Genomic DNA, 22,283 nt, shown 5'->3' on the forward strand with positions numbered 1-22,283 from the left:
TCACAAACTCTGTCAGTGCGTCAGCAGTCCCTTCCCTTCTTCTGATCTGTGACAGCATCTGAAGAAGCTCTATGACCTCCAGTAACCCCTCATACATATTTATTACATTTTCATCTATTTAGATACTCTGTTTTTAACAGGAGGATATTAAAAAATGGTTTAAAAGGGGAACCCTCCTGCACTGTTGGTGGGAATGCAAGCTGGTGCAGTCACTCTGGAAAACAGCATGGAGATTCCTTAAAACGTTGAAAATAGAGCTACCCTATGACCCAGCAATTGCACTACTGGGTATTTACCCTAAAGATACAAATGTAGTGATCTGAAGGGGCACGTGCATCTGAATGTTTATAGCAGCAATGTCCACAATAGCTAAACTCAGGAAAAAGCCTAGGTGTCCATTAACAGATGAATAGATAAAGAAGATGTGATATATATATATATATATTGTAGCCATCAAAAGAAATGAAATCTTGCATTTGCAGCAATGTGGATGGAACTAGAGGTGTTATGCCAAATGAAATGAGTTAGTCAGAGAAAAACAAGTTATATGATCTCACTGATAGGAGGAATTTGAGAAACAAGACAGAGGATCATAAGGGAAGGGAGGGAAAAATGAAACAAGATGAAAGCAGAGAGGAAGACAAACCATAAGCGACTCTTAAACTCAGGAAACAAGTTGACGGTTGCTAGAGGGGAGGTGGTGGGGGGATGGGGTAACTGGGTGGTGGACATTGGGGAGGATATGTTCTATGGTGAGTGCTGTGAATTGTGTAAGACTGATGATTCACAGACCTGTACCCCTGAAACAAATAATACATTATATGGTAATAAAAAATTGTTTAGTTTTTTTTTCTTAAAGGTATAAGTAGACATTATTATAGCCTTTATCTACATGGAGTGATGAACCTTGTGCACGTGCATCATGGTTTGGTTAATATCGATCTGAAACAGGGTTTCTCAGCAGTGGCACTTGTGACATTTGGGGCCAGATGATTCCTTGTGGACCCTTGTGGGGTCTGTCCTGTACTTTGTAGGATGTGTAGCAGCCTCTTTACAGTAGATTGTCGTTACCCCCACATCCCCGGTTCTGATGACTGAGGACAATGTGACCTATTGAAGCAGAAAAGGACACAATGCTTTACATCTGAACTCAGTATCTGAGGCATTAATAGGGATAGTTTAACACCTAAGTACTTATGAATAGAGTCATATGATGTCTAGGATTTGCTTCAGAAAAAACCTTGTACGTGTACACATGTGTATTCTTATGCATGGGAGGATGGTATGTGAAAGGTGCTGGACCGGAGTTGGACGGGTTGAAGGGGAGGGGGTGTTGATGAAGCAGGATTGAACAGTAACATCATTGTTGAAGTTGGTTGATGAGGATGTTGTAGGGAGGAGGGGGTTGTATTCTTTTCTCTTGTATGTGTTTGAAGTTTTAGGTCACAGTTTATATATATATTTTTTTAAATTTATTTTGTCACTGAAACAGTTTGGAATAGATGAGAATGTACTAATGTTTAATCTGTTGACAAAATGTCTTTAGAGCTTTGTTGACTTTGGAGTCCCTAATCAGATGTTTACTAGAATTTAGCTGGAATGTCTGTGAGATTCCAGAAAGCTGTCATAATAAGATAGTCAGGAGCAAAGAGTCTTTTTGGCTCTGACCATCTTTACTCAGAACCATTAGCAGCAAATGAAAATCGTAGGTCACTTAAATTCTAAAACACAACTTAGCAGTGAGTGTGTCAAGCGGTTCTCTTTTACTGCAAAAGTGAACCAAAGCATAATGATGTTGATTTTAATAATCGAATTGTCAGGTCAACCTGCCCATTTATTTGGTTTAAGGTTTAATTGTTTTTAAATTTTTCTCTGGTGCTATTCCGTGCATGACTTTGGAAGCTTCATTTGATCAAATAAAATTTATGGGAATACATGGAAAAAATTAAGCTGCCTAATTAGGGGATGTTAATGTTAATTGTTTTGTATATCTTGGTTATTGAGTTTGTTTTATGGCAAATAAGTAACTAAGCCCTCCCTGCCTGTCAATCGAATACTGGGTGATGGCTTTTCAGCGTGCATGGACATGGTGCAGCCGTTAAGAATTAGGTAGTAGGTGAGTCTCTACTGGTGTGGCAAACTGTTCAGTATATCATTACTTGAAAAAAAAACACGTTACAGAGCACTGTGATCTGATTTGTATAAAGAAAAGAAAAACGAGGGGAAATGGGGTACCACACGAATATTGTGTGTGTGCATGTGCTCGCGCATGCTTACAGAACATGCTTACAGAGACCCAATTTTCTGAGAAGATACTTTGCAGTTATTGATGGTGACTTCTGGACACACAAGACCGTGTGAGTATAGGGTATGACTTAGGAGACTTGGGTTTCACTTTACCTTTCAGTTCTTCTTGAACTTGCTGACGTAGTAGATTTTTAAGTTAAAACTTTCAAGATTACAGATTATAATGTATTGTATAAAATTAGTATTTTTTTAGCCACATATTTCTAAGTATCTCTGGATGTACCTTTGTAATAGTGAAAATATGGTCTCAGAATAAATTAAAACTTTTACAAATCAAAAAGGAAAAGACAGTTCATTAGAGAAAATGGACATAGGGAGCGAACAATTCAGAGACAAAATTCAGATGTCCTGTAAGCATGCGTGGAGCTGTTTATCTCTATGGAGAATTGGGAATATGTTGATGAAAAAAACATTGAGGTGTGGTTTTACACCCGTCGTATTGACACATTTAAGAGTCCAGTAGTGCCAAATGCAGTTGAGGATGTGGGGCCGGCTGAGGGAGATTTCTCTAGTGGGGTGAGGACAGTGATCCGTACGCAGGAGACAAAGTTGGCTATGTCCAGTCAAGTGGAAAGTGCTTATAGCTAGCATTTCAACTTCTAAGTATATGCCCTGGAGAGGCTCTTGTACATTTGTACAAATACATTCATTGCAACATCATAAAAACAAGATTGGAAGTAACCTATGTTTTCCTTGTTGGTTTGTGTACATAAATTCTGGTATATTCAGACAAGCAAATGCCATAGCAGTTGAAAACAGCCATCACTGAGTAAGAACTAATCAAATTGCAACAGGGTAGATAAAATTGTAACATTCATGTAAACTTTCAAAATGTAAAACAGTTGTGGTGTTTTGGACACATACATGTGTGATCAAAGCACATGAAGGGAAGAGCCTAGTATGCCCTAGGAGTATTCATTTTACCAGGAGGAGATAGGGAAATGTATAAGGAAGAGGAAGACTACAATTTACTTCTATTTTATTTCTTAAAAATAAAAAGAACAGAAGTAGAGATGGCAAAATGTTAATGTTTATATTATCTAAATGGTAGGTTGGACTGTGGTCATTAAATGCATGCATGCTTTTTTTCTGTTTTTCTTTTTTTTTTAACTAGTTAATAGCAGTATTTTTTAATATAAAATGTTTTCAAGTGTACTATTCCCATTGTCCACTTTCTGTGGGTGCTTGACTAGTTGAAAAGTCATATCAGACTTTTCAACTAAAAGGATGTATTCCTTTTCTAGGACGGGAAGTATAATAAACATATTCCTTTTCCAGGACAGGAAGTATAATAAACATTTTCCTTTTCTAGAACTGAAAGTATAATAAACACATTAAGCCATTGTTTGCATAATATATATATACATATATATATATAAAGTGTCCTCTGATTAAAAAACATCTTTGTTTTTCCTTTTCAGACAGCATGTTTTCGTGAAGAAAGGGATGTATTAGTGAATGGAGATAATAAATGGATTACAACTCTGCATTATGCTTTCCAGGATGACAATAACTTAGTAAGAATCATTTTTTATGTTTCTACATTCTTATTAAATTTTTATTGGCAGAATTTAGCATTATGCTCTTTTAAGCATTTTTAAATGTAATTTTTATTTAGAAAACCACTGAATTTCACAGCGTATAAATTGTGTATTTAATATGTCCCCCAGCCCTGGATAATTTGATAGCTTCCTACTAGAATTTTTTATGCTTTTTAATAAGCAAGTCCAAACTAAATCCAGACATTTAAATTCTGTAAGAGGTGCTCAGGATTTTTCTTTTCATGGTTTTCCCAATATATTTTATTTGTAATAGTCTGTCACTGCTGGATTTACATATTTTTCAAAGTGGCCACGTGCTGCTTGAAGTAGAGAGCCACATGTAAAATTGAGGCTGCGTCTGATTTTCTATGGACATTATGAACCACGTGATGGAAGAAGCTGGGAACAAGGTCAGAGGAAAATCGAAATCCGAGAAGTGCTACTAATTGAAGATTGAAGGGGTAAAAAGAAAGGAACAGGAAATGAAGGTGGAACTCACCATCACTGGGCCTACTGTTCAAGGCTCTTCATCTTCGAGCCTGAATTTTCATTTCATGGTTTTTTAGCATACGTGTGTTGAATTCCTGCTGTGTGCCAGATACAATACTGTGTATCGGGTTATAAAATTGGTAAGATAGGGGGACTTCGGTGACTCGGTTGGTTAAGCGTCTGCCTTCGGCTCATGGTTGTGATCTTGGGGTCCTGGGATCGAGCCCTGTGCTGCAGGGCTCCTTGCTCAGTGGAGAGTCTGCTTTTCCCTTTCCCTCTGCTAGTCTTTCCCACCCCCCACTCATGCTTTCTCTCTCTCAAAATCTTTAAAAAAAAATTAATAAGATTTCTTACTCATGTGATAGCTGTTTATTGGATATGTGCCATCGGCTAGGCACTGTTTTCTAGATTCTGGAGATTCAGGAGTAAGAAAGACAAAGGATCTCTCTTCTTACTGTTCCAGACAATAAATCCCAAATCAGGCAAATATTATTCTCAGATTATTTCAGATGAAGAAAGTATAACATTTATTCAAACGAGGACTATTATAAGACAAATACAAATTAGCTAAAGCAAGAAGGGAGAAGTGGCAGAGAGGGCTTGGTGAGCCAAAGTGTGGAGATTGAAGCTTGTTTTGTTCACACCGATGGAGGGTCAAATAAGGGGCTTAGAGATGGGGATGGAGAGTTGAGAGAGTCCCATCATATAGCACCTTACGTGTTAACGGTAAAGAAATGAGACTTTCACAGCCATGTTTCTCAAAACAGTGGGGTTTTTTGGGTCATGGAACTCTTGGGTATTTTTTAGAATGACTTTCTATCTGTAAGCCTTGACAGTGAAGCGTAGAGAAATGGAGCGGCTGGTCTCTTAGCTTCTTCCTTCTGCCTTCTGTCATGCTCACTCAGGTGTCCCTCACAGAGCCAAGTGTGAAACGGCTGTTTTAGGACCTTGCGGAGTTGTGGCGGCAAGGGACAAGAGGGGTGTTTGAGGGACAAGAGGAAGCCAGTGTGATCACAGCGGCAAAACGGCAAAACGTCAGGAGTACAGAATGGCGCTTCCAGAACTGTAGGGCGGTGCGCTGAGGAGTTTGGACCAATTCTGAGTTCGAGGAGGGCCTCAGGGGAGAGAGTGGGTGAATCGGAGTTTTCCAGCGTCTGACTTGGGGGATTCGGTGCTTAGCAATGGATGAATTGAGTTGGAAAATATATTTGGGAAGGGAAAATATAGAGCAGAGGGAGGGTGATGGGTTTAATTTGATGTGCTTTGGGTTTGAGTTGTCATGTGACCCACGGAGGGGGTTAGGGCTCCTGAGGGTAAACAGCATTGCATCGCCTAGGCAGTCCTTATTTTCTGGATCAGCCACCTATGGCCTGCAGTGCAAATTTGGCTCACCACCTATTTTTGTACAACCCAGCTAAGAATTTTCACATATTTGAAAAAAAAAATATTTTGTGACATGTGTTATAAAATTCAGACTTCAGTGTCCATAAAATTCTGTTGGGACAAAGCTGTTCTTGCTGATGTGTACCTTGTCAGTGGCTGCTTTTGCACGATGACGGCAGAGTTGGCCTCATGTGACAGCAGCTGGCCCCGTGACACGCAGACACTGCATGTGTGTGTTACTCTCAGTGGGCTCAGCGGCCTACAAATTTCAGTGACAGTTAACAACTTGATAGCATTTCTGATGGCGTACGTCTTACGATCCTGTGACATTTTATTATTCATGTCATTAATAGCGCACATGCAGACGTCACCGAGTCTGCTTTGCAGTTCCAGCGCAGTGCGGGCGATACTGTTAACAAGTTAAATGCCAGCCTGGTGTGCCCGGGCTGCTGCACCACAGCGGGCCTGCTGGACCGGCCAGCGTCCGTGGTGCCTTCCCAGCTCTCAGGAAGGCAGCAGTCAGGAAAGTAAAAAATACAAAACAGTATCTTTTCACTGCAGAACTTCTTCACAAAAACCAAAATGAGCTCTAGTGAGCTTCTGAGTGGCTCGTTTGTTAGCCAGGCAGGAAGACCATGTACCAGCAGTGAGTGAATTCAGTCACGTTTGACTGCTGCAGCCAAAGGAACATGTTCACAGAAAATAAACTTGTCTCACAGTATTCGCCTTTTGGGGGAATGGTTGCTTCAAGAATGGGGAGTGTTGGGAGCATGAGCGGTTGTTCTGAAAACCAGGAAGTGATTCTGAGCAGTCGCTTTTGGCTCTTGAGGTAGAAGAGGTTACAGGTCCTGCTCTTTTGTTGTGACCTGAGATGGCGTGCTGAATTTGTGGTCCTGAGGAATCAGCCTTTGCTAATACTTGGTGTGGGACAATTACAGCCAATCGTATTTTCAGAGACGTTGAGGAAACCCTAAGTTGCTACAACCTGCCTTGGGATTTGCTAATACGTATTATAAGAGAGAGTGGTGAAAGTGGGTGTGGAGTAGGAAGGGGCTTCATCAGACAGACTTACAAGTTATGTAAAAATATCAAGGGCCCAGAGCCCATGGATATTCATTGTCTCCTTAATCAGCAGGTAGTTTGCAGCAAACACTTGAATCCATCATTTGTTACTGAACCAGGAATATCACTGGTGGACTTCATTCAGTCTTACGGAAACGAGTGTTACCATATCCATGAATTTTCGTCAGAAACCAAAGCTGAATGTCCTCACTTGCTCTTTGCTCAGCCATTCAGTGCTTTTGCAGTGTCAACATTTTGTTGCAGAGGGCCAAGATCGAAACATTTCTGAACAAAAAACCTCACCCTCACCCATTAGTATAAAATATTCAATAGCTTTGAAATTAGCTTTTCCTGTAGACTTGGTATGTTTTAAAAATAAGTTTTGCCTAAAATTGTAAGACAAAACAGCACTTACATCCAAAACTTACACTCTGGCGAAGTCATTTTGTCAGCGAACATTGTTGGAATTGCAAGTCATGTCAAATTGCTTTATCTAATTCTCATGCCATCAAAAGTAAAAAGAAATGAGATCTCTATTTCCACACAGATTTGCAGCACATAGACCTTTTGAGCTCACACTACAGTTAGCAGCAGTTTCTGGGATTTGATGCATGTGCTAAGGAAGTGTCCATAGTTCAAAAACCCAGTTACCGGCAGGTGTGACCTTCCACCTAACCTTTAGTTACAAGTGACGAATCTGCAGTGTATCAACATGCACTGAACACAAGTATCAGGAGAAAAATCGAATAGCATTCTCTAGACGCCTTCCAAGTAAGGAACGTGCTCTATTAAAATTAAATGCTCACGAATTGATACCAGTAGCCGTCATTGCAGAAGACATTTTCACATGAAACACATAAGTGCTGACACTCATTTCAGGTCAGCACTTGCAGTGGAACATTACCGTGGATTCTGATGATGGGGAACACTGACTTTGAGCCCCAATGAAGCCAACGGTCGTACTCTCCTACCCCACAAAAAGAATTACATTTTTCTGTTAATACACTTGTATTATAAAACTCACACTCACTTATTATTTTATTTTTACTTTTGCCAATAAAATCTGTGGAAATTTGTTTTCTATCTTATTGTATATCTGGCTTTTTCTTCTGGGCCATCCACGCTTGAAGTGTTTACTATCTGGTCCTTACAGGAAAAATTGGCCTCCTCTTGTAGATAACGGTGAATGCTAGTAGTAAATGAGAATAACTGATGGGTGCTTGTACAGGGAGAAAAGTTTACCGAGAGAAGCCTGAACTGGAGGACCCAGTAAGGAGGAAACTAATGGGAATGGTCGAGCAAGAAAGAGAGTCCAGGTTCTATACCATGGAAATGAACGAAAGGGGAATTGGTCGTGGTGGAGGGAGATGGTTTCTCAGTCGTGTTAGACAGATTAGAATGGTTTTTGAAAAATAAACTGGAAATATTGTGCCTACACACAAATCCTGTATTTCAGCCTCAATGGAATACCGCCAGTCCTGGACATTGTCTGTACTCCTCTGCTCTTCGCCTTTATTTCTGTTCTCCCTGCTACCTCTCATGCCAGTGCCCATTCCTCTCAGTCGGCCTGTTGAAGTCCAGCTAATATACCAGAATTGTCTAAAAGTCTTCTCCAGAATTCTCAGTTGGAGCTAATCTTTCTCACTGTGTTTCAGCTCGACACTACATTTATTTTTTAGTACTGCCTTTAGATGAGTAACGTACATATATATGCATCTCTAATTTGGGGGTACAGCTTAAGAAGCTGTCTTTAGCTAAAATGTACTTAAAGTGCTGTGCAACTTAGTAGTCATGGAGCTTATCTGATTTCAGGCAGGTTCAGGGGTTCAAACAGTGTCATTACATTCCTTGTCTTTCTATCCTTTACACACTTGCAGAGTATGAGAGCGGGCTTCAGACTTCAGATCGTGATCGGTTGGTGGATCATAAACTCAATTTAGTGGTTTAAAACCAGCATTTAAAAACTTTAATAAGGGGCGCCTGGGTGACTCAGTCGGTTAAGCCTCTGCCTTCAGCTCAGGTCATGATCTCAGGGTTCTGGGATCGAGTCCCTCATTGGGCTTCTCTGTTCGGCAGGGAGCCTGCTTCCTCCTCTCTCTCTCTCTGCTTACCTCTCTGCCTACTTGTGATCTCTCTCTGTCAAATAAATAAAATCTTTAAAAAAAAAACTTGAATAAAATAGAAAATGATGGAGTTCAAGCAAGCAATAAGAAGGATTATTGCTTCATGACATTTATTTCTTTTATAATATGTATTGAGTCATCATATAAACCGTGTTATTGTGGTTTTTAGTCAGAATTGTTTAAAATTCATGATGTAGAGCTTTTCACATGCTAGTTGCTCTGTTAAATTGAGAGGAGGGGTATTTGACTTGGATTTACCATACGTATGTAAGGTTTTGGGGATGAATATATCAATTCAAATATACTCTATAGGTTTGTCAGCAAAATTTGTAGGAGTAAATTAAACACAATCACGTACTTGGGTAGCAAATGTAGAGCAGTTTATTGTGATGGATTTTTGAAAGCTTTTAGGTAATAAGAACTTAAATCCACTCTTGCAGTGTTTTCTGTTGTAGGGAGGTGTAACTCTATAGAGTTACGGATTGCTTAAAAATCTGTATTTTGGGGCACCTGGGTGTCTCAGTGGGTTAAAAATCTGTATTTTGTTATAAACGTAGAAATGTATAGATGCAGAATAGTGTCCAAATACCAGATTTTGTATAGCAAAATTTTGCCTAATTTTCATTGACAGCCTGACATATCATTCTCTCTCTTCTGAGTGTAGCCTTACCTGTTCCCTTTGCATTTGACTTTAGAATTAACATTTTCCCCCCCAGAGGCATTTCTCCATCAGAAATAGTCTCTATATACCAGTCATTAATTATATTAGACTAAGTGTTACAATGTAACTGGAGCAGGACTGAAATTTACTCATGTAAATTGCCAATTTTTCTTATTTTAGGGCAAGCTTGTGGTATGGTAGTCTCAAGAGTAGAACTTTTGAATTAACTTGGTTATCATCAAAGATTTGCTTTCAATATTTATAGAATATTAGAATATAAAATCATTTAGAAATCTTGGCAAGTGTAGTTTTAGATTCCAAAAAGAAAATTTTACTATACAGTTATTTTCCAAAATAATTATTATCTCTGATACCCCTGAAGTAGCCAAATAAGTAACAAATAAGTCTGTAGTGTTACATGATTCAAGAGGCTGTGATGAATAATTGCACTTTGATTTATAATCTGCTCAAATATCTCTGCAGCCAGTTTGTGAAAAAATATATGGAATCATAGCAAACATGCATTTTTTTAACATTTTATTTTATTTTTTTTCAGTGTTCCAAAATTCATTGTTTATGCACCACACCCAGTGCTCCATGCAATCCGTGCCCTACTTAATACCCACCACCAGGCTCACCCAACCTGCCACCCCACGCCCCTCCAAACCCTCAGTTTGTTTCTCAGAGTCCACAGTCTTTCATGGGTCTGTGCATTTATTTGCTTGAGAAGAATTGGTGTAATTTAATGAATGATCTTAAAATGCAATTAGAATATCTTTTTCCTTAGGAAAAACTCATTAAATACAAACCTGCTTAGTTGCATCGACACGGTCACATAAAATTCTTATCACTTTGATATCATTTAGAATATTCTGAATCAGTGACATTTGTCTCTTCTCCATATTTACTTGTCCTCTGTTTCCTGTTTAGATATTTTATGCCGGAGGGGGGAAAAAAGCCAGGGAAATATTTAAAACAAAAATTTTTATTTCTTGAATTAGCATTTGTAAACTGTTTAGAGGATGAAAGACATTGGTTTATTTATTTTTTATTTATTTATTTTTTGAAAGACATTTAAATGTTAGTTTGTAGTTAGTCACATGAACTCCAGACTCTACTGGAATCCAGTTTGTGCTCAAGATAGAAGTTGTTAGGAGGAAGTAAGGAGGGATGAATACAGAGTGGGCTCTGCGGATTAACTGTTAATGTCTTTGACAGCAGGATGACTAAAAGAGCTTCCAGTTCTCCCTAAGAAGACTTCTAAAAGCATATCTGTTCTAGGAGATGGTCTTTCTCTGCAACACAGTTCATGTATTGTATGTTTTCAGATGTTGTCACATTGTTTTTTTGGAATGTAGTTTCTTACAAAGCACAAACTTTGAAATAAAGATTTTTTTTTTTTTTAATTAGAAATTCAGAGTTGGAAGTCTTACGGTATGTTCTATCCATACCTAGGGGTCTGTTTATTTTGGAGGGGTAAAAGATGGGTAAAGACTTAGTTTGTATCCTTATTTTCCTGGAGGTTCTGTACATACTTGTTATGTCATGGATGTAGTCAGCTTTTTTAACTGAGCACTGACTCTTTGAGTAAAAAGGAACCGATGTAAGGATCAAGATCCTGAATTCTGGCTTTCTCACTGTTTTAGGGTATGTTTGGTCAGATCCTTTGACTTCTTATGCCTCTGATTCCACAGCCAGGAAGTGGGCATAGCAGCTGTAATCCCTGCCTGCAGCATAGGGCCCTTGTGTTAATATCCCTGTACCCTCATTCTGTGACTCCTGCACTTTCCATGGTCTGGTCTCAGCTCTTCTTTTCATTCCTCCCCTATATGTGTACAGATTTATTCATATGTGCACCTGTTCTCATCTCGTCTTGGTGTGAGTGAGATATTTGCCTGTGACCTTTTGTCCCATCGCCTTGGCCTTTGCAGAATTTTACTCCACTGGTCAACTTCATTGTGACTAGCTCCTTTCCCCTCTACAATGCAGAGGTCTAGGTATGTAAAAATAAGGTATTTGTACCTTATGTAAACATAAGGTATATGTTACTACAGCTCGCTGTTGTCCTTCAGAGATCTCATGGGCATATTTATTTAATTACCCCGTTTGGTGACTGTGCAGGATTCCACAGAATGGACATGTTGGATGGATGCATTTAATGGTTTTCTTGGTGGGCTCTATTCGTACTGTTTCTGATCTGTTGCAGTTATCAAAGTGCTGTGCAGTAAATATACTTGCCCACATGCCCTACACTGTATTCCTAAAAGTGGAAATGCTAGATCCAGGAGTATGCACCTTTTAAATTTCAGTGGATACTGTGAAGTTACTTTGCTGAGCAGTTGTAGTAAGTCATCACGCCCAAGAACTCGGTGTTGTTTCAACTCACTATTCCCAAAATAGGAATGGTCTCTTTGCTAATCTAATGGGTATAGAATGGTATCTCATTGTTGCTTTGTTTTTGGCCATGTGTTAATTGGCTAGTTGTATTTTCTCTTAGGTGAATTAACTGTTAAGAGCTTCAGCCTACTTTTGTTGGATTGCTTGCCCTCTGCCCTCTTCTTAGCAGTTGGTGGGAGCTCTTTATGTTAGGATTGTTATCTCCTTGGCATATCTATGGACATTACCTCTCAGTCTATATTTTTCTTAAACTCATTTAAAGGTATCTTCTATTGGGTACTATTTTAAAGATAGTTTATGAGTAGGAGGTTCTTGCAACAGGTATGATGTATTACTGAGGAATCATAGAGAGCAACCGTGGCCCAAGAGCAGATCCAAGGTGTTTTATGTCTTAAATTATGATAAGGGAGTATTAGGGGAAAGGATGGATATTTTACAACTTGTTTTAGATATTTGACTCTCCATAAATAAGTGAATAGTTTTCACACCTTATACAAAAAGAAATTCTGGACGAATGATTGAATGAAGGAATGAAAGAACCTGATTCAGAGATTAGGATCTTTTCCATTTAGAGCTTGCAGCAGCAGTTTCTGCTTATTTCTGTCACGGTATTTATGTTACACTGAACTTGACCACTGATTTGTGTTTTCTTCTCCATAAGGTTATAAATTCCATCAAGACGGAGCCACGTCTTACTCATGTAGCACCTTGTTGTCTAGTGTGATGGTAGCGCATATTGGGTACTCCGTATCTGTGGAATTGTGAATGAGCTTCTTTGTCCCTCACTTGTTCTGTGCTCTATCTGCCATTCCAAGGAAGTTTTGTACAGAATAAAATATAATATGGCAAGCTCTTAACCCTTAAAACTGTAACAGTAATACAGTCAAGACAGGCCCAGGACCTGGATTAGGGTAGGGATAGTGGGTAGTGTAGAAATGGATGGGCTTCACAGACATTTAGTAGGAAGTAGACCCAACAAGACCTTGGTGATTTAGTTGAATGTTGTTCTGAACAAAGGAGAAAATAGAAGACGGACTTGCAGCCCTTAGAGATACTCGCTGGGATGTGTACAGAGAAAAGGAGCTCTTTTCCCTTGTGGAGTTTTTATTTGTCTGCTGTTTCTGATCCATTTTGTCTCCCTAATACCAAAACCAGATTGCAAGTGTAGTTCATTTTCAACTCCTTGCTTTTCTTTTGAGAATTTTGTTTTGTGTTTCTTGCTCATTGCTCCCTCCAGTTGCTGAATTCTGTCCTAGTAACAGCTAATTTCCTCTGAGAACAAGGTAGGGAAATAACATGAGCAGGCAAAGTCAGAACTCTGTTCAGCAGGCAGCCCGAAAAGGAAAACAGAATAATGATGTATTTATAATTTTTTTATGCTATCTCAAGGAGGTTTTGTTTACCAGAGAAGAGTTTCAGTAAGGCATGTGGAGAAACTGAAAAGGACTGGACCCAGGGGCTCGGGGTTTGTTAAGGGGAAGCACGTCATAGAATATGGATGAAAGTAGGGGAGAGACAATGACACAAGGAGCCTCACTTTTGAATGTGGCAAAAATGTTGAGATGACAGTTTTTTAGCAGTTGCCTGGTAGATGGTTATACTCAGACTGTAAGAACCTGGTGTGGCAGGCACGGCTGTTGCACATGTCAAGACAGGAAGCTTTTGATGGAGGAGACTTTTGTCTTTTTGTCCTCTGAGGTTTTTTTTTCTCCTGTGTTTGGTACCAAAGAGTCCTGATTGGCACCTAGGGACTGTTTGTTGAAGGGGTAAGTTACATTTTATGATTTTCTATGTGTAAATGTTTGATTTCAGTTTCAGTAGGAAACTTTTTTATTTGAAAAGTTTTTGCATTTGCTGTTCTGCTCAGGGAACTTCTTCTTCTTTTTTTTTTTTTTTTAAGATTTTATTTATTTGACAGACAGAGATTACAAGTAGGCAGAGAGGCAGGCAGAGAGAGGAGGAAGCAGGCTTCCCGCCGAGCAGAGAGCCCGATGCGGGGCTCGATCCCAGGACCCTGGGATCATGACCTGGGCCAAAGGCAGAGGCTTTAACCCACTGAGCCACCCAGGCGCCCCTCAGAGAACTTCTTTAAGATGGTAGCTATGGATTTCTTCCCTGCCACCATTACCACTTCTAGTGACATGTTTATGCTAACACTGTTCTGTTACATTAAATTAGTTTGCTCTAATCTTCATGATGGAGTCTGTTAAACATTAGGCCTAGTAAATAGAGCAAGGAAACCATAGACCAGGATTTGAAGTAGATTGTTCCTCTCATTTTCAAGGATTTAACAGTAAAATTAGTTTCTTTTATTTAACAGAAATTATACATGCTTATAATTAATTTTAATATATAGTAATAAGAATATGGATTTTCTCAAGACTCTTTAAATTTTAAATGTCAAGTTGGTGATCACTGAAGTAATATCTTTATTTGGTAATAAAATAATTTTAACTTCAAGGTGTTATAAATGACATTAAAATATCTTCTGTTTACTGTCCTTCATGCTGAGTGCTGTACTCTGAAGAAGGTATCATTATTGTAGGTCTATAGATGAGAAAGCTCTAAGAGACTAATTTTTCAAAAGCCGCTTAAAACCCAGAGTCAGAATTTGAATACAGGTATCCCTGACTACAAAGGCCATCCTTCCACTGTGTCTCTTTTTCACTCACCTTAAAAGAATATGTATGATGTGGTAAAACACGCACGTACATATGTGATGCATGTTTAGAAAGCCATCTAGAAAATACTGAAAAGCTATGAGACCACGGGTAATCTAACAATGCAGGGCTAATCCCTGTGAACATTTTAGCATGTACTCCTTGTCTTTCTCTTTTGGCAAACACACATGGTCAAGGAAGTCTCCATGTTTTCATTTTTGTCACACATTGTACTCTCTCAGTACTGCTTCAGTGATGACATTAGCTGTGTGGGTTTTCCACTCATCGGAGCGTCCTGTGACACCAGCAGAGCCCCCTGCAATTTAACTCAGTTCCGATGCTCTCTCTATCTGGAGACAACACCAGATCCCAGAGGCTAAGCGTTCAAGTCCTACAAGACTCCCTCCTCACCCCCCAGTTACTTGTGCTTCTGAGTCACAGAGCAGAAGTTCCCATGATCCACTCCTCAGAAACGGTTAATTTGCCAGAGCTGCTCCCCGGACTGAATATCCGCTGTAGGAAGGAGGTGCACAGGCACCCTGTGATGGAGAGGCGCAGAGCTCACACGCCCTCTGCAAAAGTGTGCCAGTTCTTCCAGCACCACTCACCAAGGTTGCCCAGCTGGAAGCTTACCAAGCCCCATCTTCTGGGTTTTTATGAATGCTTCATTAGTTAGGCATGATTGATCAAGTCATTGGCCATTGATGATGGATTCAGTTTCTAGCCCTTCCCTAAATTTCCAACCTTCTAATTTTGGCTCCCTTGGCAGCCAGCCCCCACCCTTAGATTATCCAAGGGCTTTCCAAAAGCCACCTCATTAACATAAACACAAGTGTGGTTGAAAAGAGGTTTGTTATAAATAACAAAAGCCACCTTTGTCTTCTTCCTTAGGAGATTTTTTTAAAGTATTTTTTTTATTTATTTGAGAGAGAGAGCTTGCTTGAGCAGGGAGAAGGGACAGAGGTTGGAGGGACTCTGACCCTGCTCTATCCAGTGTTACAGGGTTGCAGGGATCTTGCCTCAGGGAGCTGAAGAATGAATCTCCCAGACACAAAAGGGTGAAGTGATGTGAAAGTTCATTAAGTGAAGGTGAGAACAGAAGGGAAAGAGAAAGCTCTCTAGAGTGAGAAGGGTCCCAAATGGTCTGCCACTGAGGGCTTTTAGGCAGGTCTTTTATTGAGAACTTGACCAGGGAGCTTGGGGCCTTGAGATTCTTGTGCCATCTTGGTCTGAACGAGGACAATCGATAACACCCTTACTGACTGACTGACTTTGAGGTTTGGTAATTTTCTTTCTTTCTTTTCTTTTTAAGATTTTATTTGTTTATTTGACAGAGAGATCACAAGTAGGCAGAGAGAGAGGGAACCAGGCTCCCCACTGAGCAGAGAGCCCGATGCGGGTCTCAATCCCAGGACCCTGAGATCATGACCCGAGCTGAGGGCAGAGGCTTAATTAACCCTAAGCCACCCAGGCACCCCGGTTTGGTCATTTTCTGTGATTCCCTGTAGCCGGCATAGAAAAATACTCCCTAACATCTGGGGCCAGGTGGTCTGGTCTATTCCCTGATCGCTTGTTCACTCTTTCAGAACCTAGCTAAGGGAGCCCTATCTTTTCCTGCCTACATCTGAGTCCTTACTCACCAGGACCCTGGGATCATGACCTGAGCCCGTATGACTGAACCACCCAGGGCACCCCCACTTAGGAGATTCTAAGGGTTTTTTAAGAGCTCTGCCAAATATATTTATATTTCATAAATATATATATTTCTTATAAATCATAATATCCTACACATATACCCATAACCATCCATATCTAAAATTAGTTGACTTCTATTTATACTTACCTAAGAAAAGTCCATTCCGCTATTTCTGCACTATCAGGAGTGGAAAGAGAAATATGTATATGATGGAAATTATTATATTCTCTATATTAGTGTTGACCCAAGTGCTGATTTGATAAATTGTTACCAGTCTAACTGGAAATAAGGAAAAGTTAATGATGATGAAAATGAACTTAACATAATAAAAGAATGTCTTATATTCTGAGTTACTTTAATCACTTTTGGAGAATTAATACATTGTTTCCTCAATGAAATGTTGATAAAACTGCAGCGTATTGTTATAGGTGATGATGCTGTTACTTCGCAAAACACAACAACAAAACAAGGGTAATCCTATCTTATTCCCTGCTTCAGGTTTTTAAATTTTTATTTTACTGCTTCCTGACATTTACAAGCCTTGTCATGATCATTTTATGCAACTTCTTGTAATTAACAACAAAAGTATTTGACCCAGTGCTATTTGACTTCGGGTTATATTACATTTATTAATTTTTCACCTTTACTTTTTATTGAGTCCTTTTTTTCTTTTCTACTTCTAGTACCTGGTCATGGATTATTATGTTGGTGGGGATTTGCTTACTCTGCTCAGCAAATTTGAAGACAGATTGCCTGAAGATATGGCTCGATTTTACTTGGCCGAGATGGTGATAGCAATCGATTCTGTTCATCAGCTGCACTATGTGCACCGGTGAGTAAGAGGCCACACAAGAATGGGTTCTGTGAGGGCCAGAAGAGATGTCTTTGTGGGAAAGTGATACTTTTGATGGCCATGGGGTAATTTTTTCTCTGTAAACTGTCTGACAGGGACAGTGATTTATTTAAAGTCTTCCTCACAAATGTGTGTTTGTATACAGTTTAAGATGAAATGAAAAGAAAAAAGTGAGCCTCTTTACAAAATAGTTTTTTATACAGGATTATTCTTTTTTTCTTTTTAAGTTTTTATTTAAACTCCAATTAACATACAGTGTAATACTGGTTTCAGATGTACAGTACAGTGATTTAGCACTTCCATTCCATGCACCAATAGGTGCATTCCTTAACCCCCATTACTGTTTCCCCCATTTCCCACACACCTCCCCTCAGGTGACCAGCAGTGTATGCTCTGGAGTTAAGAGTCTGCTTCTTGATTTGTGTCTCTCTCTTTTTTCCCTTTGCTCATTTGTTTTGTTTCTTAAATTCCACGTGAGTGAAATCATGGTATTTGTCCTTCTCTGACTTATTTTGATAATCAGAATACTTTAGCTCGCTTCTTATCGCTGAAAATGGTAAGATTTCATTCTCCTTTATGGCTGAGTAATATTCCATTGTATATATACACCACATCTTCTTTATCCATTCATCTATTGATGGACACTGGGGCTATTTCCATAGTTTGGCGATTGTAGATAATGCTGCTATAAACATCAGGGTGCATGTATCCCTTTGAATTAGTATTTTTGTACTCTTTGGGTAAATACCTAGTTGTGCGATTGCTGGATTGTAAGATACTTGCATTAACATTTTGAGAACCTTCCATCCTGTTTTCCAGAGTGGTTGCACCAGTTTGCATTCCCACCAACAGTGCACGAGGGTTCTCCTTTCTCCACGTACCAGATTATTCTTATAGCTGTTGACACAAGCTAAAAATTTCCTTCTGATATAAACAGCTCATAATAATTTATGTGTAATAAAAAAATTTTAAATGTATTGCATACTTTAAAAGGCAGTCTCACATTTTAAAAGGAGAGAGCGTAGGAAATGATCACAGAGTTACTGGTGAATGAATCATTCAAATGAGGAAAGCTTCGGGTTGTGAGACCATGAGAGAGAGTGACGAGGCGCTAGGAAGAAGCAAATGGAGGACCCGCCACTTCGGAGAGGGCAGGAGACATCCTCTGAGACGTCAGCACGCGTCCGAATGAGGCAGAGGGTTTGCTGTGACCCACTTTGATGGGTCTACTCCAGGGCTTTTGAATCCGTAGGGTGGGTGGGGCTGGGAATTGGCATTTCTGACAGGTTCCCAAGTGCTGCTGCTGGTCCTGTGACCAGACTCTGAGCCTGTCTGTTCAGTAACACAGCAGTGCCTGTTTGTTTTAGGTGGTGGTTGATGCACGTGATCTCTGTGAAGGACAGGAGCTCAGGTGGAAGAGAAAGTTTCTGTTTTAGTGTTGCTTTTTTTTTTTTTTTTTTTTTTTTAAAGATGTGGGTATTTTCAGCTGATTGATTTACTTAGTACTGAACTTCTAGGACATTAGAAAAGGAAGAATATTTTGATTAAAAATTTTGTATTTAGGAGATTTCAGTTTGGCTACTGCCTATTCATATGCTTTCCCCTGTTGATACCTAATAGTCACAAAGGTTTTTTTAAAATAAAACCTAGAATATACTTTATAATATAAACCATGAATATACTTTTATAATGAAAATTATAAAACACAGTGCAGTTTTTAAGATGGTATTATGGTCTTAAGAGCAAATTATGGAATGAGAAAATAAGTGCTTTTGTTACAGGAACTCAAGATCCCAGCTGAGAACTGTCATTTAAAAATATTTTTTTCTAATTTTCTCTAAATTTAATTTTATTTTTTCAGTGTTCCAAGATTCATTGTTTATGCACCACACCTAGTGCTCCATGCAATCCGTGCCCTTCTTAATACCCACCACCAGGGTCGCCCAGCCCCCCACACCCCCCTCCAAAACTCTCAATTTGTTTCTCAGAGTCCATAGTCCCTCATGGTTCATCTCCCCCTCCAATTTTCCCCAACTCACTTCTGCTCCCCTTCACCCGTTATCTTCTGTGTTATTCCTTATGCTCCACAAGTAAGTGAAACCATATGATAATTGACTTTCTCTGCTTGACTTATTTCACTCAGCATAATCTCTTCCAGTCCTGTCCATGTTCATACAAAAGTTGGGCATTCATCCTTTCTGATGGAGGCATCATTGTATATATGGACTATATCTTCTTTACCCATTCGTCTGTTGAAGGGAATCTTGGCTCTTTTCACAGTTTGGCAACTGTGGCCATTGCTGCTATGAACATTGGGGTACTGATGACCCAGTACATCTTTTATCTTTGGGGTAAATACCCAGTTGTACAATTGCAGGGGCATAGAGTAGCTCTATTTTTAATTTTTTGAGGAATCTCCACACTGTTTTCCAAAGTGGCCGTACCAACTTTCATTCCCACCAACACTTATTTACTGTTTTGTTAATTTTGGCCATTCTAACTGGTGTAAGGTGGTATCTCAATGTGATTTTGATTTTAATCTCCCTGATTGCTAATGATGATGAACATTTTTTCATGTGTCTGTTAGTCATTTGTATGTCTTCTATGGAGATGTGTCTTTTCATCTCTTTTGCCCATTTTTGACATGATTATCTGTTTTTTGAGTGTTGAGTTCAAGGAGTTCTTTATAGATCTTGGATATCAGCCCTTTGTCTGTAGTGTCATTTGTGAATATCTTCTCCCATTCCAGGGTTTGCCTCTTCGTTTTGTTGACCATTTCCTTTGCTGTGCAGAAGGTTTTGATCTTGATGAAGTCCCAAAAGTTCATTTTCACTTTGGTTTCTTTTGCCTTTGGAGACATATCTTGAAAGAAGTTGCTGTGGCTGATGTCGAAGAGGTTACTGTCTATGTTCTTCTCTAGGATTTGACAGATTCCTGTCTCATGTTGAGGTCTTTTATCCATTTCGAGTTTATCTTTGTGTGTTGTGTAAGAGAATGGTCAAGTTTTATTCTTCTATACATAGCTGTCCAGTTTTCCTAGCACCATTTATTGAAGAGACTGTCTTTTTTCCACGGAGTATTTTTCCCTGCTTTGTCAAAGATTATTTGACCATAGAGTTGAGGGTCCATATCTGGGCTCTCTACTCTTTTTCCACTGGTCTATGTGTCTGTTTTTGTGCCAGTACCATGCTGTCTTGGTGATCACAGATTTGTAGTAAAGCTTGAAATCAGGCAATGTGATGCCCCTAGTTTTGTTTTGCTTTTTTTTTTTTCAACATTTTCTTAGCAATTCAAGGTCTCTTCTGGTTCCATACATATTTTAGGATTGTGTTTGTTCCAGCATTTTGAAAAATGCCAGTGAAATTTTGATTGGGTCGGCATTGAAAGTATAGATTGCACAGGGCAGTGCAGACATTTTAACAATGTTTATTCTGATCCATGAGCATGGAATGCTTTTCCATCTTTTTGTGTCTTCTTCAGTTTCTTTCATGAGTGTTCTGTAGTTCCTCAAGTACAGATTCTGTACAGATTCTTTACCTCTTTGGTTAGGTTTATTCCCAGATATCTTATGGTTCTTGGTGCTATAGTAAATGAAATTAATTCTCTAATTTCCCTTTCTATATTTTCATTGTTAGTATATAAGAAAGCAACTGATTTCTGTGCATTGGTTTTGCATCCTGCCACATTACTGAATTGCCGTATGAATTCTAGTACTTTGAGGGTGGAGTCTTTTGGGTTTTCCATATAAAATATCATGTCATCTGCCAAGAGAGAGAGTTTGACTTCTTCTTTGCCAATTTGAATACCTTTTATTTCCTGATTGCTATTGCTAGGACTTCTAGTACTGTGTTGAACAAAAGTGGTGAGAGTGGCCATCCTTGTCGTGTTCCTGATGTCCATGGGAAATCTGTCAGCTTTTCCCCACTGAGAATGATATTTGCTGTGGGTTTTTCATAGATAGATTTTATGAAGTTGAGGAATGTTCCCTCTCTCCCTGTACTTTCAAGCATTTTAATCAGGAACGGATGCTGTATCTTGTCAAATGCTTTTTCTGCAACAATTGAGAGGACCATGTGGTTCTTCTCTCTTCTCTTATTGATTTGTTCTGTTACATTGATTGATTTGTGAATGTTGAACCACACTTGTATCCCAGGGATAAGTCCCACCTGGTCATGATGAATAATCTTTTTTATGTACTGTTGGATCTTATTAGCTAAGGTCTTGTTGAGAATTTTGGCATCCATATCCATCAGGAATATTGGTCTGAAATTCTCCTTTTTAATGGGGTCTTTGCCTGGTTTAGGGATCAGGATAATGCTGGCTTCATAGAAAGAGTCTGGAATTTTTCCCTCTGTTTCTATTTTAAGGAAACAGCTTCAGGAGAATAAGTATCATTTCTTCTTTGAATGTTTCGTAGAATTCTCCAGGGAATCCATCAGGCCCTGGACTCTTGTTTTTTGGGAGGTTTTTGATCACTGCTTCAATCTTGTTACTAGATATTGGTCTTTTCAGATTGTCATTTTCTTCCTGATGCAGTCTTAGGAGTTTATACTTTTTCAGGAATGCATCCATTTCCTCTGAGTTGCTTAACTTATTGGCATATAACTATTGATAATAATTTCTGATAATTGTACTTATTTCCTTGGTGTTAATCGTGATCTTTCCCCTTTCATTCATAATTTTATTAATTTGAGTCTTCTGTCTTTTCTTTTGGATTAGTTTGGCCAGTGGTTTATTGGTCTTATTGATTCTTTCAAAGAACCAGCTTTTAGTTTCATTAATGTGTTCTACTGTATCTCTAGTTTCTATTTCATTGATCTCTGCTCTAATCTTGATTATTTCCCTTCTTATGGAGTGGGTTGGCTTAATTTGTTGTTGGTTTTCCAGTTCTTTAAGGTGTAAAGAGAGCTGGTGTATTTTGGATTTTAAAGTTTTTTTGAGTGAGGCTTGGATGGCTCTGTTTTCTCCTTAGGACCGACTTTGCCGTATCCCATAGGTTTTGGACTGCTGGGTCTTCATTCTCATTGGTTTCCCCAATTCATGGAAACCAATGAAGTTTAAGTTCTTTGATTTCCAGGATCCAAACATTCTTGGGCAAGTTGGTCTTTAGC

At 39.1% G+C, this 22,283-nt stretch overlaps 1 protein-coding gene across 13 annotated transcripts in view; it reads left to right on the forward strand.

Moving 5' to 3' along the window:
- The window catches only part of CDC42BPA (CDC42 binding protein kinase alpha), a 329,012-nt gene that overhangs the window by 107,008 nt on the left and 199,721 nt on the right, over nucleotides 1-22,283 (forward strand). For all 13 annotated transcript variants that reach the window (XM_059412594.1, XM_059412582.1, XM_059412585.1 and 10 more), the window contains exons 4-5: nucleotides 3,729-3,824; nucleotides 17,003-17,151. In XM_059412594.1, coding sequence (XP_059268577.1) covers nucleotides 3,729-3,824; nucleotides 17,003-17,151 — 245 coding nt within the window. The remainder of the gene's footprint in view (nucleotides 1-3,728; nucleotides 3,825-17,002; nucleotides 17,152-22,283) is intronic.

The sequence above is a fragment of the Mustela nigripes genome, chromosome 10 (assembly GCF_022355385.1).
Source record: "Mustela nigripes isolate SB6536 chromosome 10, MUSNIG.SB6536, whole genome shotgun sequence".
Taxonomy (NCBI): domain Eukaryota; kingdom Metazoa; phylum Chordata; class Mammalia; order Carnivora; family Mustelidae; genus Mustela; species Mustela nigripes.